This window comes from Leucoraja erinacea, chromosome 21, assembly GCF_028641065.1.
Source record: "Leucoraja erinacea ecotype New England chromosome 21, Leri_hhj_1, whole genome shotgun sequence".
Lineage (NCBI taxonomy): Eukaryota > Metazoa > Chordata > Chondrichthyes > Rajiformes > Rajidae > Leucoraja > Leucoraja erinaceus.
In genome coordinates, this window is record NC_073397.1 from 19,040,504 (window position 1) to 19,064,944 (window position 24,441).

The 24,441-nt window shown below is 39.4% G+C and overlaps 1 protein-coding gene across 2 annotated transcripts in view; it reads right to left on the bottom strand.

The window, feature by feature from the left end:
- Nucleotides 1-834: 834 nt before the first annotated feature.
- The window catches only part of LOC129707341 (double-strand-break repair protein rad21 homolog), a 48,156-nt gene continuing 24,549 nt past the window's right edge, over nucleotides 835-24,441 (bottom strand). Inside the window, exons 9-13 of one of the 2 annotated variants that reach the window (XM_055652305.1) lie at nucleotides 22,697-22,811; nucleotides 19,297-19,439; nucleotides 18,105-18,215; nucleotides 15,565-15,645; nucleotides 835-4,718 (exon numbers count right to left, since the gene is read on the bottom strand). In XM_055652305.1, coding sequence (XP_055508280.1) covers nucleotides 4,530-4,718; nucleotides 15,565-15,645; nucleotides 18,105-18,215; nucleotides 19,297-19,439; nucleotides 22,697-22,811 — 639 coding nt within the window. In that variant the 3' untranslated portion in view covers nucleotides 835-4,529. Of the gene's footprint in view, nucleotides 4,719-15,564; nucleotides 15,649-18,104; nucleotides 18,216-19,296; nucleotides 19,440-22,696; nucleotides 22,812-24,441 lie in introns of both variants that reach the window. The other variant, XM_055652304.1, reaches the window with a different exon arrangement.

Here is a 24,441-nt window from a genome sequence, read left to right on the forward strand (position 1 = left end):
GGTGAGGATGAGTTCTGCCAGCAGAAGAGAGTATTAGTGGAGGAGAACTCATTGGGACCGTTCTAGGTAGAAGTGGAGAACCCTGGTCTGGGAATGGAAGTGAAAAGGGACTGGGTGTCCATGGAAAAAATGAGGTGGTGGGGGCCAAGGAATTGTAAGCTGTTGAAGTGGTGGAGAGTGTGTGGTGTCTTGGAGGTTGGTGGGAATGGATAGACAGGGAAGGGGGGGGGGGAACTAGAGCTCCACCCTCCCCCCAGCTGGGACGGATAGTTACCTGTCTTTCCCTGGTCACTCCATCAGCCTCCGCATCAAACACATCATTTACTGACATATCTGTCAGCTTCAATGTGATCCCACCACCGATTTCCATCTCTTTCTGCAGCGTCGTCTGATTCTTTGGTTCACTTATTCCACATCACCCACCATCCCTCCTTCTCTCCAGGCACTTCATCCTGCAACTGCAGAAGGTGCAACAACAGCCCTTGCACCTCCTCTCTCTTTCATTCAGTCTTTACAGGTGAGACAGACTCAAGATGGGTCCCACCCCAAAACATTGTCTGTCTATTTCCATCCACAGATGCTGCCGGACCCACTGAGTTCTTCCTGCAGTTTGTTTTTGTTTAAGATTCCAGCATCTTAAGCCTCTTGCATCTCCAAGTACATCGATAATCACAAAGATAAAAATGTAAGGCGGCATGGTGCAGTTCAAGTATACATGGCAGAATTTTACTTTTGTTTCACTTCATTTCTATTACTCCTCATTTGCAAAATGAGCATATAAATATATTAATAACCTTTAATTGCCATTTTTAGTAACTAGTCCATACTGTGAAAATCCTTATTAGTGATACCAGACCTGCCGGGATTAAAGTCCAATTATTAGTTCTGCAGTTTTGGGAGCCGTTTCTAATTTTAATCCTATTATATTTCATCAAAGTGCTTTACGGGAAGGCGGCCTAAACTTGAGTGAACTGTAGATAATCAAATTGGTGCATGGAACATATTTCCTCTCTGACTTTCAGATATGTGAGAGTAATAGCTCTTTGCCAACAGCAGTGAGCTGAACATAATATGCTTAGCTCCCACATATCAGGTTTGGAAAAGGGAAAGTGAAAAACAGTCAAATGTAAATAACATATTCTATTCAACCTTTCTATTGTGCTGATCAATTATTCTGATGCATCGGAGCTGTCAGGATATGATGTTAGCAAGATATTTTTTATTGATATGGAGAGATCAAGAAATCTGCACTATTTTCACATTCTAGAATGAGCAAAGGTTAATTATTTCCTCAAATAATCTTCCCGCAATGAGAATCAGGATTCCATGGGGGGCAAAGCTATTGGAAATGCTTTGAGTTGGGACAAATTAGTTTACTCAATAAACTTTGCAGCCATTCTCATTATGAGAGAATCTAACCACCTACCGTTTATATTTTCATCTCTAAGAACCTCCCATCAATATCCATGGGGTCACCATTGATTAGAAATGTAAATAGACCAGCCATCTAAATACTGTGATATCAAGATCAGGTCAGAGGCTGGGTACTCTGTTGACAAGTAATTAGCCTCCAGTCACCTCAATATCTTTCCATCATTTGCAAGGCACAAATCAAGAATGCAGTGGAATATTGTCTACTTCCCTGGATAAAAACAGAACTAAGAATTTTCAAGCCCTTCCTGGGCAAAGTAGCTCAATTAACTGCCACCCCATCAATCACCCTAAATTTCATGTCCTCCTCTGCTGAGGCACAGTAGCTATAGTTTCTATACCGTTCAATATGTTTAGATTCTGATAGTGAATATAAAACGGTATTTCAACTTCAATTTTTTTAAGCCGTAGAAAAAATTAGTGTTTAACAATATTGTGCATGTTGTGGCGGCACCTGGTGACAACCCAAGGTCACAACGAACCATCGGCTCTAGAGGGCGGCGTCTTGGTGTGAGAGGTGCTAGTCACGGGGTCGGTACCTGATTTGGTATTTAAGGCCAGGCAACGCCAGTGTCCTTGGAGGAGTAAGGAGCTGATTTAGAGATTAAACACGTCTAGTGCACACAACTCGTGTCCAACTAGTTTTTGGCTGGGCTCCTACGAGTCCCCACTACAATGTGCAATTTTTCCAGACCCAGGAGAAAACTTGTAGACTGAAAATCTGAATTAAAAGCAGATAATTCTGAACGACTCTTGGAACATCCATGCAGAGAGAGACGATGACTCAGGTTGACGATGCCCCATCAGATGTAGATAAGTGATGACAAGTGAGCTGAGTTGCAGAGGGAGGGAGTGAACAGAGCTGTCTGTCCTAGGCTACAGACCAATGATGTCAAGGTCCCACTTTGAAAAACAATAATTGGAACAAATGATGCCGTACCAAATTGAAGCATAAGATATTGAATCAAAGATGCTGTCATATCTGTAAAAAAAAGTCTGAAGGGTCCCATCCTTTTTCTCCAGAGATGCTGCCTGATCCGCTGAGTTACTCCGCACTTTATGTCTATCCTTAAAAAAAAAAGAATTTACTGTAGATACATTTTTAAACGCAGTATTAAGTCCCATGCAATCAAGGGTAAAAGCAACACTTGCCCTTTTATCTCTCCGTAATGCCTCCAATTTAGTTTAATGCGTTTAGTGCTCACAGTAGGGTCTCCTTTACATTGGAGAAACCAACTGCAGATAGAATGACCTATTTGCACAACACCTCCGTACAATTCTCAGGGGTGACTCTAAGATGCCAGTCACTAGTCACTTTAATTCTCAATTCCTGGCAGACATGTCTCCAGCCTCCTGTAATGCTTCAATGAAGTCCAGTGTAAACTGGAAACAGTCTCATCTTCTGACTTGGCACATTACAACCCTCAAGGGCTTAATAATGAATTTAACCATGTCGCATAAACCCATCCTTTCCCCAGATATGGCTGTATCTTTGTTTCAATTTGTTTCTGGACTGTTTGTTCCAATTGTTAAAAGTAATTGTTACCTTGACAACTTGGGTCTGCACCTTCAGACATATCCTCTTCACCGCCTCCTCTGCAACTTAAATCATGCTTGTCTTCTAATTTTTCCAGTTCTGATGAAGCCCTTGCTCATCAACTCTGCTTCTCTCTCTGCTGATACGGCCTGACTTGCTATCCAGCTCCAACATTATCTGCAAGTCTAACTATTACTATGCTTTCTGAATCAAAGCACATTTCTTGGCTTGTCAAAAAGTAATTACTCCAATCAAGACAGCTGCATAATGCAATGCTTTGCCAGCCCACGGTTTTCAAATTTCTGCAAATGTGTTTATTTACATGAAAAGGCGAAATTAATACAGCAAAAAACACAGCTCCAAAGAGCTTGAAACAATTGCTCACCATTCAACAATAGAAGCAAATAGATACATTTGTAGTATTTCTTGCCAAAAGATAATGTTCTATCAAAGGGAATCCAGTCAAAATAATTGATTGTTACAAGCAGAAAAATAACGTGCAGTAAATTAACCTCTTGTACAAAATACAACAACTTTAATTTTGAAAAAAAAATGCAGTTGAAATATAAACTTTCAAACAAACCTTTATGATAATGTTTGTGATTGAAATTAATCATTTACCATGTATCAAGCTGTATGAATGGATCAGCCATTTAAGAATTAAAAGATTAATTTAAATGTACTTTAACTGTTGTGAAATTGTAATTCTCTATCTCTTAAGGCTCCATCTTATCATTGCCTATGTTCAGAATGGAAATTGTTTAGACTTTTAGCCATTCCGGAAATCAAGGGATGTAAGATTAGGTTGAATACTCAGGCTGAGGTACAAGTTTAGCCATTTTTATTCAGTGGTTAAAAGGTAAAATGGCTTTATCCTGTTTCCATTTCTAGCATTTTCTGCATTTAGGTGGATTACCTAAATCTTGTTTTGGGATTACTGGGTCACAGGCAAACAGGGAAGACTAAATTGCGTCTGCACACCTTGCCCAATTTTCTTGAATTGGCGCAGGCCAATTCTGTTCCAACAGTTGTAGGAAAATCTTCCCCTTAGATGACTTGATGAAGCAAACAGGTCACTCCTGGGCCAAAACACCCATTTTGTTTAATTGCTAACATCATTGCCACTGAACCAGGGAGCAGTCCAATATTCTTATGTTTCAGGCTGATTTTATTTCAATGCCCTATATGTAAATTCATTTCTCATGTTAAACTACATTTAGGTAATTAAAATTGAATATTGCTAATAAATCTGAAATTGTGGATCAACCTGGAATCTTTTGCAAGTTAGCAGAATTCAATGAAAATTTAAATGTGTTTTTAAACAATTATGTGGATTGTTTTAATTTTCTTTGTAGCAATGTCAAACTTTCCTTTAGTCCTGGAAGGAGCCCTCAAGAAGATTACTGGTGTGATATGAAATATTAAAAAAAAAATGTATTGTACATTTGACTGAGGATGTGGATAAATGATATACTGTAATTATGCAACATCAGCATTAGAAGGTAAAAAAAATACTTGCTATTAAGAATATTTTAGAAGAGAAAGACGTATTATTAAGTACTCAGAGATTAAACAATTCTCCTGTGGTTGCAATGATGTCACTGAAGGGTTCCCTTTGGGTGAGTTTAAGCACTAGCTGCTTCTTGAGCATCAAGAGACTATAGAATTTTGCAGCAGCCTGTTTACGATTGTTATTCCGACACAGCTCCAGAATACTGAAGGTCCTTTCACCTGTTCTGAGATGGATCCGCTACAAACAATAAAAACAATTTGTTAATGACAGCTCTGAAATTACAAGTAAAGGGGTAACACTAAAAGTGCAATATACAATCAAAAGGAAGGGGGCTGAGAAGATTTACAAGGATGTTGCTTGGACATGAGGGCTTGAGCTATAAGGAGAGGTTGGGCAGGCTAGGACTTTATTCCTTGGAGCACAGAAGGCTGAGAACTTTTAGAGGTGTACAAAATGAAAGGAATAATAGGAATCTTTTACCAAGAATAGCAGAATCAAAAACCAGAGGACCTAGGTTTAAGATGAGAGGGACAAGATTTAATAGGAATCTGAGTGGCAACTTATTCAGTCAGATGGGTGGGTATATGGAACGAGCTGTCAGAAGAGGTATTTGAGGCAGGTACTATAACAGCATTTAAAAGACACTTGGACAGATACATGGATCGGGAAGATTTGGAGGGATATTGTCCAACACAGGCAAATGGCACTAGCTTAGATGGGGCATCTTGGTCGGCATGGACAAATTGAACTGAGGGCCTGTTTCAATGCTGTATCGCTCTCTCTGTACAAGAGTGTAACATTATGACACAAGAATTTTGTGGAACAAGTCAACTAGAATGAAGTGTATTTGAATTTCTGTCCTGACCTCTTTATTCTCTGTAAATTTGTGTTAATCCAAAATTCATATGCTACACTTTAACTTTCAGTCTCTGTCATCAAACACACATGTACTAGTTGATATACAATGGCTGAACTATACCCGTTTTTAAACTCTTCCCTCCATGGTCTCATCTCCCCCTATTTCTGTAACACCTCGCCCTCTAATACTCAGATCCTGGTGCACCAATTCTGCCCTAGTATGTGCCCTCAAATTACATTGTTCCACCATTGCCTTCTGCTGCTGAGGTTTTGAGCGCTTGCCTTCCCTGAACCTCCTTCCTCTTTTAAGATGCTCCTCAATTATCTTTTTGACCATCCATTGCAATATTCTCAATATGTGATTTGGTGCCAAATTTTATTTGGATAACACTTGTATAAACGACCTTTTGGGATATATTTTTCTGTTTAAAACTAACTTACATTAAGTGCAATTATTACTGTATACTTAGTAACATTTTTGGCCATTTCTGTTTCACTGTGGTGAGTTTGTGTATCTGGCATACTATCAGCTTCTTGTTGTAGTTGAACTTTATTGATTTGATATCTGAGAATGTTCATCAAACCAAGAAAGGCTGATAAATGTAGTTATGGAAATGCCTGGGTGTGTAGCAGGTTATTCTCACATTACAACAGAATAGGGCATAGTACAATATATTGCTTTCAGAAAATGGCATTAGTATCCTCTCAGTAGTTCTAGGCTTACCATAATGAGGTAATGGCTAACAAAGAAAGAAGAAAGCAAAATAAGTCAGAAATGTGGCTCAGTCAACAGCCAAGTATTCATATATTACAACTGTAAGCTGCTGGTGAGCTGGTGAGATTAGCAATGTTACAAAATTTTGAGATTTTAAAAATCAAGTCTGTAATTTATCCCATCAGATAAAGCATAAAAAGAAGTTTAATTTGACACCTAATTCACTTTCATATCTTCAGTATTAAAAAAGTTATGGCCATTTTCATACTCGGTAATTAGCATCTTGTTCCCTATTGCTTTTTCATTGACTTAACACAAAAGCTGTGAACAGTCGAGAACAGTCAAAAGCCCATAACTTTCTTAAAATTAAGAGAACTGAAAGAAATGTTCAGTTACTATAGATTGAAGCATTTTTAAACAAATATGAAACAATCTTACTTAGATGACTTGAAATTAAAGCATATAATTAGTTAGTTACCTAATTGTAGCTAATTACAAAATTCAATTACTAAATCTAAACATCTATCCATTTCTTAAGAATAAATGAACATTTTTAAATAGCCTAACTGTCCAAATAACATTCACACAAGAATTCACAATATAACATAATTTTTAAATCTCATTGTCATGGGTTTATAGGCCAAATGGAAGGAATTTAATGTTTAATACCTGTAAATTAATGGCCATTTAAATCAGCTTGCGAGTGGGTTTTTCTGGAACGCGATCAATTGGAACGTTGCGGTTGCAGTGATTTAGTCCCCATATCGGCAGCAAAAACACTGCCGGTTCGTACGGGGAAAAAAATCACCGTTTCGCAACTTAAAATGTAAATTAAATGCATCTTAAGAAACACTTTTATACATAAAAAGAAACTACTTTCTTTTACCTGTCCCCTACGTAAAATCCGTCCCCGTTGTCGGCGTTGACGGCTTCAGAAGCTGATTTTAAAATCACTCCAGCGATTGTCGGGCAAATTTTTTTTTAAAACACACAGAACGGCCGTAGGAACGATTCTTCAGCAAAAGCTTGCACTCCAACAAAATATAATCCAGGATCAGGTCGGAGAAAACCGCGTTTTAACCCCGCCCCCCTCAAACGCGCCAAAATCGCGCACACGGCCAGTGGCAGAATTGCAGCGCCGCTGAAGGTAAGTATTGTAACATACCTACTAAGATCCCGTGACGAGGAAGGGGCTCCAGTACTCCTTCAGGGAAGGGCAATCCCAGAAGAAGGAAGAACTGATAAGGAAGATGAGGAAGAAGGGAGAGGGCTTAACGCAGAAGAGGAAGAGTAGTAGTGAATCCAGCAATAAACAACACAGAGCACCAGAGAAAGAGGAAGAGCAGATAAATCAAAGAAGACTGAAAAGGGAAAAAGAAGGATGTCGAGCTGGCAGCTTTCGAGGCACTGAACCTTAACTACCCTGCAAGAATCAAGGCTGCCCACTTTTGCCCCAAGAACTTTAACATTTTGCAGTTGGTACAGTTTAAAACAAACTTGAAACAAAAGACTCTGACCTGTTTGAAAATACAGAGCTCGACCCCCTGAAGGAGGGAGAGGGGAAAGTTTGTGAGTAATCGGGCAAGTGCGAGGTGTGACAAGACCCTGAATGACAGGGAATCGGACCAATCCCATTTCTGGACTTGGTTAATTTCTACTGGCAGTAGATGCATTAAACTACTCATTGCTGGTGTCTCTGCCAAGGCACCGCAGCAATTCTCTCTCACTCCAACAAGAAGAAGGCTTTTGCAACTTAACAACGCTGGCTACTGCACCAGCTACTGCACGCCTTAGCCCTCACAGTCCAACTGGCCATTATCAAGTGCAATGCCCATACAAGTGGCCACAACAAAGTCTCCCGGGGGAATGCCCTAGCTGACATTACTGCCAGCACAGCAGATTACAAATTCTGCACATTGGTCCCCACAGAACCAAATATTCTAGTAGGCAAAACGGCTCTGTCAGACAAGGGAATGTAAAGTTAATTAATGTAAAGTTCTGCCATGTAAAAAGATCTTTGGAAACAAGGGGGCTGCGCCGTTGTCCCTTTGACGGGCCTCGGGCTCACCCCTCTCGGACAAATTTGTGTACCTGATGTTTTTATTTATACTATATACACTCCTTACGCTTGCTGATAAGGAGGGAAGGGAATGTGGAATACACTTTGAAGCTTTAATGAAATGACCTGTGTCTAAGAGGGAGGAGCAGTAGCAGCAGCAACAAAGAGAGAAACCACTATCAGCTGACCATAACGATGAATCCTTACAACCAGGAGTCGAAAGTGTGTTTTGGGTTGAGACCGTTCTTCAGTATGTGTGTATTTATGAACAAAGTATGAACATTTTTGGGTGTATCAAAGTTTTAAGAGTTTTGCATGATTTCCTTGAGGAGCGTAAAACTGTGTTTTACTCTTGAGTGAGAATCTTTTTGCTTAAATGTGTGTGAATATCTGAGATTCAGCATATTGCATGAGGTGTGGAAATTTGTGAGTGAACGTCACAGAAAAGAGGATGTAGAGTGAGTGAGTTTAAAGACTGTTACTTGTTTGTGGAACCAGTTCAGGGTGAATGTTGCATTAATCCTATAATTCAGATGAAATAGGATGTCATTGAATGAGTTTGCTCATTTACGTGATAAATCTTTGTAGACTCTCATGTGTTTTAAAAGTTAGTGTCTCTTTAAGATGTTGCAGCTGTGTGGGCGTTGAGCCGCACAGTTATTTTCTTTTCCTTTGCTCTTTGAAAATGCATTGGCTGTCGATGTGGAAATTAACTGTTTATTCTCTGTCTTCTCAACTTTTATTAAACAGTGGATGTGGCTCAGCAAAGAGAATGTTTATTTCCTTTGCCACATAACCTGGCATTAGGATTGGTGACCTAGTTGGTATTTTAAGTTTGATTTCTTCCTATTTCTTACCTTTTGAATTGAATTCAAGAGAGATCTGAATTGCGCACTGGCCTTGTGGAATTCAGATTGAGGTGTTGGATGAGAATTGGAAATGCCTTTAACTCAGAAAAAATTGTTAATTTGGGGAGATAGATTGAAAGAATTGTGAATAATTTTTATAGTTTTTTCTTTATAATGACCTATTTTTAAAGGGTCAGCCTTGTAAGTAGTTAAAGAGTTTAAGTAAAGCCTTGACTGAGACTGGACAGGACCTTAGTGATGAAATAATTACATATGCACAGCAATTGACCCGAACCTTGTCAGTCTTACAGAAACCACTGAACCAGAGAAATGCAGAAACCACTATCAGCTGACCATAACGATGAATCCTTACAACCAGGAGATCACAAACTGATAAGAAATTGGGATCGGAGGAAATTGGGATAACGGTAGAAGGAGCCCTTCCAAGTACTACTGACACCTATTGCAGTGAAGGTTGAAAATAATCCTCGTTTGATACACCTAACCAATTGCGAAAGAATTGGAAACTGAAAAAAGGAAATATGAACTTGGATGTCCTCCTGTAAGACTGGAGGTAAAAGCCATACAAAAAATATATTTTTAAAAAGGCCAGTATTTACAGTATCTTGTTAAAACCAGCCATGAACATAAGCGAACGCATTGCACTGAATTATATACGTGTCTCCCTAATCCTGGATACCAGGAACGAGTTTTCCCCTTGGTTGAATAAACTTGAACAATTAATAATGACCTTATTTGTTCTTTGGGGTCCCGCGATTAGGAACAAAACCAAAGGGATCTGTTTGAGATAGGAGACACCTCTAAGTCACACTTAATTGTAGCTACTAGATCTCCAGCAATAGCGAACAAAATGGGAAAAGTGATACAATGGCTGAAGGACAAACAGATAATTTGTGTTTTAAAGTTGCCAATGACACAGAAGGAAAGATCACATGGGTCAGAAAGGAATGGGACACTATAAAAAGCAACAGCTGTCTACTAAGGATCTGCCTACTGTGGCTCTGGTCCAAGAACTATGGGCAAAGCATAAGAATCATGTGGGATGGGTGTATTCAGCCCCTGAACATAAACTGACTGTAAAGGACAGGTTAAAACCAAATTACAATCAGACATACGTATGCCACCATTTCTGCAACTGATTAATGAGAGAATATTAAAAAACTTTCTTACTATAAAATAAGTATTGATCATAAAGATGAACAACGAGGAACCTGTATTATAATAAGACGAGTGTTGTGCCTAGATCCCTGATGAATCCTCTAATATCACTGACCTTGCTACCCACATTGAGAAATTGAGAAAATCCATAAGGCTGGCAGTGACACGCATGGGTACAATGAAGGAAATGGGAGCTGCTGGCCATTCAGTTGGTTTGATGGACTCTGGGTTACTGTATTACACTATGGCTCTATCTTTTTATTAATCATCGCTCTGATTTTTATTGTTAACTGCTTGCGACCATTATGTACCTACCGAGGATTGTGATGTTATAATAACTGATAAAGAGGAAGGAATGAGAAAGTTTAAAGATTTAAAAGTTACAAAATGGATTCAGCTGTAGATTTAGAAGCAATAAAGAAATGCTTTCACCTTTCTCCTATTACACTCGCAAGGCTAGCAGAAATGCTTTCAACCTTTCTCTTATTGCACTGGCAAGACTAGCAAAGATGTTTTCACCATTCGTCCATAACACTAGCGAGATAACAGCACAACTACATGAATGTTTTTCAAATATGATATAAACATCAGGAGAATGTTCAGACACTTACATACTCTTTACTCTATAAGATTATATGCGCCAACTAGGTAAAAAAACAAAACAAATGCTTGATCCGCAAAAAAATAGCCTCTTTAGCATGACCATAGCCTCTTCAGCATACCTTTCCTCTCTTGGAAGAACATGTCAATCTTAACAGGCAAGAGGCTGTACAATGTTCTGTAAGATAAAGTATTGCTGACTCACTGATTATTGGGGTATTAATATATCTGATTGAACATGACCTCTGTGTGTGGGGATAGAGTGACTGTATTTTACATACTGTAAGAGTGACGGCCACACCCGCCTCTGCGAAATAAAGATTCTACTACTTGATTACTAATTTTGTTACGTTTTTGTCTGTTTGAAGTGAAACGAACCTTAACACGACTTTAGTACAGGTAGGCTGTCAAGAGGATTTGCAGATTCCTGCTGTTTAGGTGCAACAGACTATAACTTGGAATCTATTAATGTTGTTGGAAATTAAGTATCTTAAAAATCACTTTTAGAAATAACCTGGCAACAGGACAAGTTAGGGTGGACTGCTCCGAGTCAAACTGAAATAAAAACAGAAAATGATGGAAATACTTAGTTGGTTCCAGTTTGATTCCATTGATGGAAAAGTGGCATCTCCGGCACTAACATTTGGCACTATTGTTTATCTCCTAGGAGTTGTCAGCCACTAGCTGCAATTAAGTATGCAAGATGGTTCTAATTATTAACTCAGACCATTCCATCAATGGAAAAGGTTTCCACTCTCTAAATGGATAGGCAGGCCTGACAATGTATCAACCATCCCCGAGTATGTCTGTATCCATCTTGTCATGAAATAAACTTGGTCTTTAAATGTTTAATTTCACAGGAGAATGCCAGATGGCTTCTGTTTATTCAGAACTATTACCCTGGTTAGAAGTTGTCATAGAATAAAATGTGAGGCTGTTAGGACAGCATGTTATCCATAGATAAAATAAAGTATATAAAATAAATTTCAATGAGTATACTAAGTTGTAACGGAATACTATGTAAATGCCTATGGCATTTTGTGTGAATTTTGAGTTTATGAGTATGCTTTTTAAGTACTCTTTTGTTGATCTGATAGATCAAAAACGATCACAGAATCACAACATATCCAATCACATCTATATTGGATGTTTAAGTATCACAATAACTGCAGTGTTATTACGTTTCCTGCTGGTGGCAATGTCACACTACTGAATGGATGTGTTCTCAGTGAACCCACCATGTGTCACTCGTCCCTTGCCCAGTTGCAGGAATTTATACAGCATTGTAGATTCACAAATGCAGGAACAGGCAATTCTGTCATACAATCAAAACAAATAACTGGGTCAACGCAGATCAATTATCTTAATTTCAAAAACTCGTTCTTCAAATGCGAGAAAATGTCTCGTAGCATTCCAGCTTACTGACCTTTAACTCCATTCTGAATATTTCTTATGTCTGGAAGAGTATAAACATAAATATCATTTGAACAAAGCTATTTTTTTTCTGATTCTATAAACTGAAATTTTGAACCATGATTTACTGTGTTGTTACCACAGATATAATATTCCATGTATCACGTTAACAATACAAAACACATTACTGTGTTTTCTTATTGATGGAAAATGGCAATACAAATTTATCTCTAAGAATTGTTTCACTTTGTTTTTCCTAATATTTTATCAGACCCCTTCAGGGTTTTATTCTTCATACTTATTTTAATGTCTGCTTCGATTTATTTTTGCTCAATGCTTTCTTAAATCTATTTACCATACCAGGCTTCATCAGTCTAAATTACATTTGTACTTGTTCCTTCATATATCTCTAACTTTTTATGGTCTAAAATAAAAATCTTCAAATGGCATCAGTACCAGTTTAAATTGAATTACCAGTCTGGAGAAATTATTAGAAAAATAACAAGGTACAAATGATGCCGAAGCCAGTCCGGGGGCTGATTGAAAGGAGGTATAAGGTTTATGTTTGTCATGGAATGTAGGCCCGTACGAAGCGTTTCAAAAAGGGGGTGGCATGATAGGATTACAAACATTTAATGTGAAATAATGTGTGCATCGTGCACGTCATGAGCGTGAAGCTCGAAGTCCCTCGCGGCCAGGGTCCAGGGTACGCTTAAGGGCCCTGGAAGCTCTGGGGTTTTAGATGCTCTCTGGTGCATTCTGAGACTTATTTTGGCGCATATTTGCACCAGATTTGTGACCAATATTTCAGAAAGAATTTTAGTTGAGTCAACAGTAATGACTTGGTGGAATGGGATAATTGAGATTGTTGTATACAATTTTTAAAATCAAGAATTTAAGTTGTCTTTGTTTTAATAGTCAAGTTATACTGTTGTAAAATGTTTTGTAAAATGTTGCAAAGGAGCATGCAAAAACTGCAAATAAAATATTGTAAATTTTTGCAGTAAAGAAAACCTTTTTTTTGAAAATGTTTTGTGGGTTGATTTGATTGCCTGTTACTGTTCGACTGCGGTAGTCTGTGCAGTGCACCTTAAATGGTCCCCCCACATCAATTTCAACATGGAATAGTGATGTGAATACAACATTTAGTTCGACTTCCATTTCCACCACGAAAATTGAAGTCAAACTAAATGGTGCATTTACATTACTATGATCGCTTTCAAACTAACCTATTTTACTGTCATACTATTATAACAAATTCTAGTTCCATGATGACATAAACAAGATCACAAATCACATTTTGAATTCTCAAACATAATGTGATTGTGAATAATTGCAAAGCTGCCAAGTTTTACCGAGCATTTCCGTATTTTGTTGGCTGAAAATCAGTATTTTTGGGGGGGGAAATCGGTATTTCTCACATAAATGCATAGAACGTACTACATAGAAACCGAATTTTTGAAAATCAGTATTTTGCATGCAACCTCATGTATTCTCAAATATCAGTGTGGAATACTGAAAATCAGTACTACGGAATTGTGAAACCATATTTGAAATGTGAATTTATAATTCATGATTTGATTCAATCATAACTACTAAAAGTCTGATCTTGGATGTGTGTGTGTTCGTGTGTGTTCGTTTATGTATAATCACATCTTCTCGAAAAAATGATGCGCTAACTGTAAGATTTTTACATATTCTTGTAGTGCAAAATCGCCTTAACAGAATATTTAATGCTTTATTTCTCGAGTTATTAAAGAAAATCTTTAAAAATCTGACAAACTTTGAAGTCTGCGCCGTCTTGCTTGTGCTGGGAGTGTCGTCAACCCCTCCCTCTTCCTTTGGTTGACGCCCGCCCGCTGCTCCTCTCCCCTCCCTTCCTCTCCCCCTCATCTCCCCACCCTCCCCTCTTTTCCCCTCCCCCGGCCTGTCTCCTCCCCCAGTCGCCATGCCAGTAGCATCCCCAGGGTGCACAAGTAACCACGCCAGCAGCGCCCCGAGAAGCAGCAGCAGGTCGCCCCAAGGAGCCACTCAAGCGGCAGTTTGGTGAAGGCGGATTGGGCACTCGCACTCCGACCTCAGCTGCCGCTTCTCCCGAGCCTGCTCAGGCTTGGACAGTTTCTTCGAGCACTGCGGACTCGAACCTGAGGTGATCGAGAACCTGGCCAGGGAGAAGTTTGCCGCCGCCGCCGCCTTCGAAAGCCTTGCCCTCAAGTTTTGCAGCGTGAGCTGCCCAGACTTGGAGAGCGAGCCGTCCCGACATAGCAGCAGCGATAACGGCAATGAGCCACTCCGGCGGAAGAACAAGCCTCTGCCCTCTCGGTCATCGAGCGCAACGCCAGGGTCATCCAGTGGGTGTAAGAGGGCCAAGGAACCCAAAGGCAAGGCTCCCTCTGTCCTGGTGTAGAATAAAAAAATATTGTGCCCCAATTTAAAAAATGTTTTGTTGACTCTGGAAAAAAGGGGGGGGTGCGACCGCACCCATCGCACCCCGCCTTCGGACAGCCATGGAATGGATAAATAGAACTTAGAAAAATGTGCAGGAGTGTACTGTGAAAATTCTTAAGGATGACATCTAGAAGCCTTGATATCTGGCCTTACGAACATTCAATATATTTAGATCTGGTGAGATTCTTGAAAGTTGGCGCTGAATTAATCCAGGCAGGTGGAGAATATTTAATCACACTCTGGAATTGTCCCTTGCAGATGTTGAGAATGTTTTGAGGTCTAGGAGTTGAGTCACTCAGCACAGAATATCCAGCTTCTGCCCTGCTCTTTTGCCACAGCTTTATGTGGCTGATCCAGTTGATTTTTTGACAATTGATTTTCCAGCAATTGGCCTACAGGTGAATCACCTTGCCTGAGGTCATCTGTTATCGGTCCTGATATGTCGTGGTCTTTCTGCGCCTCCAGTTCCATCTCCCCCCCCACCCCCCCGCCCACCACTTACTCTCAGTCTGAAGAAGTGTCCTGACCCGAAAATGTCATCTCTTCTTTCTCTCCAGTGATGCTGCCCGACCCACTGAGATACTGCAGCATGTTGGTCTATCCTATATTCTATATTGTTTCTTCTCATTTATCCTTCCAAAATGGCCGTTACATTTTTTTTCTGCACTGAATTAATCGGCCATGCATTTGGTGATTGTATCAGCCTTTTTGTATCCAGCTGTAATTTTATCACAACCCACTTCACAGTTCACAATGCTGCCAAGTTTTCTGTCATATGCAAATTTGGAGGTGCTAGTCTTATGATCCATTTTAAAATGGAGTTTTTGTCAATCGATTCTGCAGGGCAGGACATTCCCGGATTTGCACTAAATAGGATATTTATCACACACTTTCCTTCACTCCCTCACTACTCTCAGTTTCACAAAACAGGATAATTTCAATTAATGTAGTAGGTGACTTTACCTGCAGGCTGTGCCAAAGATGCTGGGTTCTTTCGTTGCTACGTGTCTCTTCAAAATCATGATCCTTTCCTCCACTTTGTTTCTGCTTAATAAATCAAAGAAAATGTTAACATTTTAATCCATTAATCACAATTCATTTAAACAAATACAAATAATTTTGCAGTTAGTGTCAATTAAATATGCAGAATTAGAATATAGAACAGTACAGCACAGAAACAGGCCTGCTGGTCCACAATGTCTGTGCCGAACATGATACCAAAATAAACTAATCTCATTTGCCTGCACATGCTCCACATCTTTCATTCGCTGTATATTCATGTGCCTATCTAAAAGCCTCTTAAATACCACTATCGTATCTGCTTCCACCACCACCACTGGCAAGTTCCAGGCACTCACCAACGTCTGCAAAAAACAAACTTGCCTCACGTCTCCTTTAAACTTTGCCCCTATCATCTCAAAATTATATCCTCCAGTCTTTGACATTTCTACTCATATATACTTCTATCAGATCGCTCCCCTCAACCTCTGGTGCTCCGGAGAAAACAATCCAAGTCTGTCCAACCTCTCCTTGTAGTTAATACGCCTAACATCTTATTCACTAACATCTGGGATTGATGTCTCACAAACTAGCCTCATTAAATTAAACATTTCAGCTAATATCACTGATTCTTCTGTCATGATCTCAAATATATCCGGGCCAACGGTGTGACAAATGCACCGAAGGAGCTGGGTTGTGATATATTTAGGAGGCAGTAACCATAACAAAGATTGGACTCCAGTAAGTCTCATGGCATCAAGCCAAATATTGTTTCCCCCGCTCTCATTTACTAGTGTTTTTTGAAGAAATATTATGAGCAGTAAAGCCACAAAAAGCGCACTGGAAAGGCTAATTCGAATTCTATTATCAAGATTGGCTCCATAAGACGATCAGTGGCTAAGTCCAGAAGGTCTCAAATGCAAGATTAGGTGCGAGAACAAATAGGAAGGTTACATTTACTTGATTTCACTCAATTTATCCATTCCGGATGAAAGTATTGGTAGGAATGACCATCACATATTTCTTGTGGAGATAGAGTCCAGTCTTCTCACCGAGGTTGTCTTCCTTGTACTGTGAGGCACTATGATCATGCTAGGTGGGATACTTTCAGAACATATCCAGTTGTTAATAATTAGACATCCATGAAATGTTATGAGCCCTCAGCACCAACAGCAGTATTGTAGTTCACCACCTTCTCTAATTTCACAACCCATCATTGCAAGACCACTGACTATAATCTACCGGCGTATGTAGAACAAGGTATCAGCAGCAGGAACATATTTAGTATTCTGGAATTAAAAATAGGATTTTGGTTTATTATTGAATGTAATCATTAAAATGTTAGAATGTTACAAGACATGTTTTACTAATATTGCCTTCCTTATGAGGTCTGGTCCTCCATCACAACCATCTAAGGAAGCTACTACTTTATGTCAAAATGACCGTGTACAATTAAAAAAAAGCCCCCCAACATATTGTTGACACAAATGGGGATGGGCTTTAAATGACAATCTTGTCAACATCCATTGAGCTAATTTAAAAGAACAATTACAGATGAGGAAGATTCAACAAATTCATGCCCTTCCCATTGCAGGATCAAATCCTTGAAGAAAAATGTTCTAATACAATTAGACTTTAAATCCTGTGTTTAGCTTCCTACTCCTATTATATATCATTCAGCTTTTATGATAGCATTGCACCTACCACTAGAATCATTGAGTCATACATAAAGAAGCAGTCCGTTTGGCCCATCATGTCCATGCTGACCATTAAGGCCCCATCCATACTAATCAGCTTTACCACGAACTACTACTAACTTTACCAGCACTTGGTCCAGAGCCTTCTATGCCTTGCGATTCAAGATACATCTAGATGCAGAGAACAATACAGAACAGTATCAGGTTTTTGGCCCATGATGCCAAATTAATCTGATTCCTGCTGCCTGAAAGTAATACATCTGAAATGTTGTGGGAGTCTCTGCTTCAACCCTTAATTGCATTGCAGGTTCCAACCAACTTATTCCCGTTTAAAAAATTATTCCCATTTACCTTTTTTGGTATAATTTGTAATTCTGTGTAATTCACTAAAGGCACAATTATGCTTTTGTTGTAGAAACCAATTTTGATGAATGCACCTTGGAGACTTGGGCAAAAAGCTACATGTGCATATTGTGCCGTTGCCCAAATATTATTGAATGTGTTTGTAAAATTCCAAGTTAAATATCATTTACAAATTTAGTATTTCTCCATTCTTTCTCAAATCACTCTTATGCAGACTGATTCAATTGCCAATGTCTCAAGGATACCATTAGCAATACCTTGCCAACCTGAAAATGTTTCAACATTAGGAATTTCTTTGTACTTTCTAATCAATGTTCCTTCCACCTGAAGCATCTGCTCGCCTTTCATGAATTTTCATTTAACGAGTATTTTCTAAATATGTATGTATTTTCCTAATTTAAACATTGGTTCTTTATTGTTTTTTAGCATTTGCATTTTCCTCACTTCTGCGAATTCCATTTGTTCACTTCCTCTCTCTTCTCCGGCAGATAGATGAACAATTAATGACTCCTCAAGAGGAAGATCCACTTGCATTAAGTCAGAATCTGATTTTTCCTGTTTAAAAGTAACATAAAAAAGCATCTGTTAATTTTTTCCATGTTATCCAAAAGATATGCTTCTAACTGCTCCAATGATTACTTCATTAAATTCTAACAGTTTGAGATTGGGTTCACTGTGTGGGGGATTGCATAAGCATCTCCACAATACACCACAAGTAACCTAGTCTTCTGCTAACTCATCCATTTACTGAAGAAAAGGCCTTATTTAATAAAGTTGAATGTGGTTTACTTTGTTGGGCATCCTAAAAAAATCTAACTTCCCAAATTTGACTGAAGGTCAGATCAAACATCAGATGGTAATCTTTTGGCAAAATCTGTCAGAATCTCAGCATTGGGCACATTCTTTGAAAATATGTAACAACTGAACATAATAAAATACTCACACCCCAGTCTTAAAACAGTTTCATAATTCCCTTTTGAAGTCACACTGTGATGGGCAATTATCAATGCGAACCACATCTCAAGAACTGAGAGACTTAAAAATGATGAGAAAGCACTTCATGACGTTTAGGGCTGAGCTGAAAACAACTTTTGACAATCTTTAGAGATGAAATGAGTTGGACATTACTATGTTTGCGGTGATATTTCTTTAGAAGGAGGAAAGACAGATTTTCACACCATGATTTCAGGATTTGCATGGGGAAATGCTGATGCAAACACTCCACTCTCACCTTTCTGCAAACTAGGTTCTAGGACCTCACAGTTGCTTTTCGTGCATTGACACCAATTTGCACAAAGTGTGGCAGAAATATGTTTAAAGACGGTTTCGAGCACATCTTTAAATAGGATACTGAGAACTACAAAGAATTTCTGAATCACGATTTTTATGCATTGTTTTTCGCCAAAGCTATATTCAAATCCCTCTGCACTAGTCTTTTGCAAGCATCTCAATTACTTTCAAATGTTTAACTTACTGTCTCAACTTGTTTCCTTTTGTTTAATGGCTGGAACATCCTGACACCTCCATAATAAAGACATTAGAGGTTCTCCCTCTTTGAAGTCATAAAAGATCTCTAATATTAAGTGGAATGACATTATTGACTTAGAATGGAATAATTGCTACTACAGACACTTACCAATTCAGGGATTTCTTTTTCAGATGCACTGTGCTGGCCTTTGCATATTTTCTGTACAGATATTGGTCCATGTTCAATGCTGCTCCTTTTGGATTCATTTATAGATTCTTGCATAACACATAGTTCCTCTATAATAGGCAAATCTTTATCAAACGCCACCAAAAGAGAAAGAAAAAAACATAAAAGTATGTTCTCAAAACCTGTGCAGACCAACTGGCTGGAGTTTTTAGACATTTTCAACCTCTCACTTCTGAGGTTCCCACCTGCTTTAAAAGGGCATCAATAATACCGGTGCCCAAGAAGAGCAAGGTGACGTGCCTCAACGATTATCGACCAGTGGTACTAATGTCTGTAGTGATGAAGTGCTTTGAGAGGTTGATTATGGTGCATATCAACTCGACAAGAACCTCGACCTTCTGCAGTTCGCTTACCGCCACAACAGGTCAACGGTGGATGCGATCTCACTGGCTCTCCACTCCGCTCTGGACCACTTGGACAACAAAAACCCATGTCAGGCTGTTGTTCATAGACTACAGCTCGGCGTTTAATCCCATCATCCCCTCCAAGCTGGTTACCAATGCCAGGCGGACGAGGGCTCTGCCCGAGCCGGCTGCCTGCCCCTTTTCCGGGGTTACGTCCGCGCCCGGGTGGGGTTAGAAAGGGACTACGCCCTGTCCACGAGCACCTGGGGGATTTCCGAGACCGCTGGGCACCGCAGGGGGTTGAATGCATCCTCAATAAGGATTGTAACATAGTTGTATAGTAGTTTCTTTAGGATATTTTGTATTGTATTATGGTGGTGGGTTCTGGTTTGGTTTTATTGTATTGTAAATATTATTTTTTAATAATTTAATACATTTTTTGATTTAAAAAAAAGCTGGTTACCAAGCTCACGGATCTGGGTCTCTGCGTATCCCTCAACAATTGGATCCTCAACTTCCTCATCCACAGACCACAGTCTGTCCGTATTGATGGAAACATGTCATCCTCGATAACAATCTGCACGGGAGCACCTCAAGGCTGCATGCTCAGCCCCCTGCTGTACTCACTCTATACTCATGACTGTGTAGCCAGACATAATGCGAACTCCATCATCAAGTTCGCTGACGACACCACTGTTGTGGGACGAATCATTGATGGTAAGGAGTCAGAGTATAGAAGTGAGATCGACCGATTGACCAAATGGTGCCAGTACAACAACCTGGTTCTCAACTCCAGCAAAACCAAGGAACTGATTGTGGACTTTGGAAGGGGTAGGATAGGGACCCACAATCCCGTTTATATCAACGGGACAATGGTGGAAAGGGACAAAAACTTCAAATTCCTGGGCGTACATTTTTTCGGAGTCTTTCCTGGTCCCAGCACACTGATGCAATTATAAAGAAGGCACATCAGCGCCTCTTCTTCCTGAGAAGATTAGGAGAGTCGGTATGTCAAGGAGGACTCCCTCGAACTTCTACAGGTGCACAGTACAGAGCATACCGACCGGCTGCATTGTGGCCTCGTTCGGCAGCTTGAACTTCCAGGAACGGAAAAAAATGCAGAAAGTTGTGACCACTGCCCAGTCCATCATCGGCTCTGAATTCCCCACCATCGAAGGGATCTATCGCAGTCACTGCTTCAAAAAGGCTGCCAACATCATAAAAGACCCACACCATCCCGGCCACACACTTATCTCTCCCATGACATCGGGAAGAAGCTTGAAATCTGGAACATCCAGGTTCAGGAACAGCTCTTCCCCACAGCCATCAGGCTATTAAACACAACATCAAACAAGCTCTGAACAATAACAGTCTACTATTACTATTGCACTTTATCTGCTTATTTATTGTGTATATATATGGCCGATGGTATAAAGACACACTGAACTTTTATCTCCTGTTCTGTATGTTTACATATTCTGTGGTGCTGATTTTCATTGTCTTATCTGGGACACATGACAATAAAACTCTCTTGACTCTTGGACACAGGATGCTTTAAAACAGAACATGCTTGGACAGACCATTTTTTGGAATATATAAATCAATTCAAAATTTTACATTATCATGCATTTAGTTTAGTTTTGTTTAGAGATACAGCACAGAAACCTTCAGCACAAACCAACAATCCTCGCACACTAACACCATCCAACACATACTGGGGATAATTTACAATTTTACCAAGCCAAATAGCCTACAAACCTGTATGGCTTTGGAGTGTGGGAAGAAACCAGAGCACCCGGAGAAAACTCACGCAGGACACAGGGAGATTGTATAAATTCCGTACAGACAGCACCCGTAGTCAGGATCGAACCCAGGTCTCTGGCGTTGTAAGGCAGCAACTCTACCGCTGCACCACTCAACCGAAAAATCTTCTTTTATGCTGTTATATCATAACAATATTGAGAGCCATGGGGGAGGTTAATGGTTTTGTTAATAAACTGTATAGCTAGAAGTACATATAACGCTGAAGGTTCAGATTAAAAACCCATCATGCGAATATTTCATTGCATTCAAGAGTGCGATGAAATATTCTCCACCTTCCTGGATTAATTCAGCACCAACTTGGCTAATAGTAAATTATTTTCTACGATTTGACAGCAGATAAGGTTTTAAATGCTATTGATGGTTCCAAAAAAGACTGCTGCTGGCTTGAAGGGTGTGTCTCTTGGTAGGATTCGCAAGAAGGTGTTAAGCAGAATATATGCTTCTTCAGTTTGATGTGGTAAAATTCCCACTGGTGTCAACACTAATTACGTGATTTACAAAGGGAGGCTCTCTCGCTCGTACTCTTCCTCAGTTCCGGATCTTTTTCTTTTTCATAGGAAGAAGGTCCCGGCCCCAAAAGTCACCTGTCCACGTTCTCCAGGGATGCTGCCTAACCCACTGAGTTACTCCAGCACTTTGTTCCTTTTTTAGTGGTATTCCTTTTTGGTTGCCATATAATCATATTGCTTGTACTACGTGAAATATAATTCTTGATTAGAACAATATATTGATTAAACTGCACCTGTCAAGTCTGCATCTGCCAGAGAAGAGATTTTATTATAATGGCAGAAAATCTGCATTTTTCCCTGTATACAGTATATTCTAAAAATAAACCCAGCCTTATGACAAAAGAACTCATGCAGATCCCCCATTCCTTCCCCAAGCTTTGTTCTGCCCCCACCTCTTTTCCAATTTTCTCCACCCACCCTTGCCACCCCACCCCACCCCCCTTACTACAATTAGTCTGAGGAAGAGTAGAAGGATCCTGACCCAAAATGTTGTCTGTTCATTCCTTCCATGGGACTCATGTAAATATAAAGCATATCCCACCTCAAGTTAAAGATTGTAATATTTCCTGCAGATTCTTCAGTTCTCAACAATGAACTATTAGAAAACAAATCTATTTGTAATCTGCAAAACTTTAAATTACTTACCGATTACATTATGTCCCTCACTTCTCATTTGTTCAATATCCCATCTTCTCTCCAGCGCATCACTCTCATTAATTTTTTCCCAATGTAAATTTTTCCTAAGACATTGTCTGAACAACTGATGAACAAAATAATTTGTAATTAAGTATGCAATAAAGTTTGCAATGGATGCTTTGGTTGTTGCACAAATTAATTTCCAACAATGCAATTTTAAACCCGGCGATATTCAAGTCAAAAGTGTTTAATTGTCATATATACCAAAAACAGAACAATGATATTCTTACTTGCGACAGCATAACAAATTAATACTCATAGATAACACAATACACAAAAGTAAATTCATTGTTTAAATAAACCAATACCATTGATAACTGAAGCCCTAAGTCCCTAGTGCAATCAAGACAGTTTGTAGTTTAGTTGGTGTTTGTAGTTTTCAAACAATGTTGGGAAGAAGCAATAATTTCTGAAAGTTATAAAAGCAAGAAAATTGGAATTATACCGCCCTTTAACCGAGGGAAACCAAAAGTGATTTGATAAGTATTTTGTTGAATTTTCTGAGGCCAATTCTGCCTTTCAATTTTAAGAGAAAGCAGGCATTCACTTACCAAGCAGCTTTCATGACGTCTGAAGTACTTTGCAGTGGTTGTCATTATTGTAATGAAAGAAATACCACAGCCACAACATAATGAGAAAATAATTAGATAATGGTTAAATGATACTGGAGAAAATGGACATAAGGAACATGATCAGCAGAGAGAAGTAATTTGCTGGTACATTAAGTTTGGAAGGAGTTCTGCTGGGCTTTATCGAGTTGCATATCATCTCATGCATATATTTACTAAAGAAAAGACAATCTGAAGTAGTTTAGTTTGCAAAACTAATTAATTGTTGGCATACTCTCCCATTCTAACATAAAGACAGTTGTGACCATCTGAGTACTTTGATGTATTTCTGGGAAGAATTGCCCTAAATGAAGATGCAACATATAGTTTTCCTTAAAAAAAAAGATGAAGTGCTGGAATAACTCAGGTCAGGCAAAAGCTGTGAGATTAGGATAGAAGAGTTGCGAATTGTGAAGTCATAGGAAGCAATGTAGGTGAAAGGGGAGAAATGCATGTGAGACCAGGTGGGCCTCAGGGGAGGGAGTTTGGTTGGTTACCTAAAATTGGAAAATTCAATGTTCATACCGTTGGATTGTAAGCTAGCCAAGCAGAATACGAGGTGCTTTTCCTCCAGTTTGAGTGTGGCTTCACTTTGGCACTTCCGGGACAGAAAGGTCCGTATGGGAGTGGGAAGAGGAGCTAAAATGGACAGCAACCGGGAGATCCCGTAAACCTTGATGAAGCGAGCGCAAGTGTTCAGCAAGGCCTATACAAGTCTGTAAAGGTCTGCTGGATCTTCCGGTTTTAACTCCTTTTCCCATTTCCATACTGACCTTGGATTTGCATCTTATTGCAGATCTAGAACTTTGCAAAAATGTGATGGTGGCTTCAACTGAGGTTTCTTACCTCAAGACATTGTTTTGCTACTTGAGGCTAATTGGCAAAACCTTCTCTCAATGTGGAGAGAACTTGATTGTACTAACTGGAATAATTGTTTCCTGCTTGTGAACCATTTTACAAAATAGAACAGTAATTGCATAGCACAGGAATTGGCCCTTTTGCCCACGATGTCTGCACCAACCATGATGTAATTTAAATTACCCCCATCTGCCTGCACATGATCTATATCACTCCATTCCCTGCATG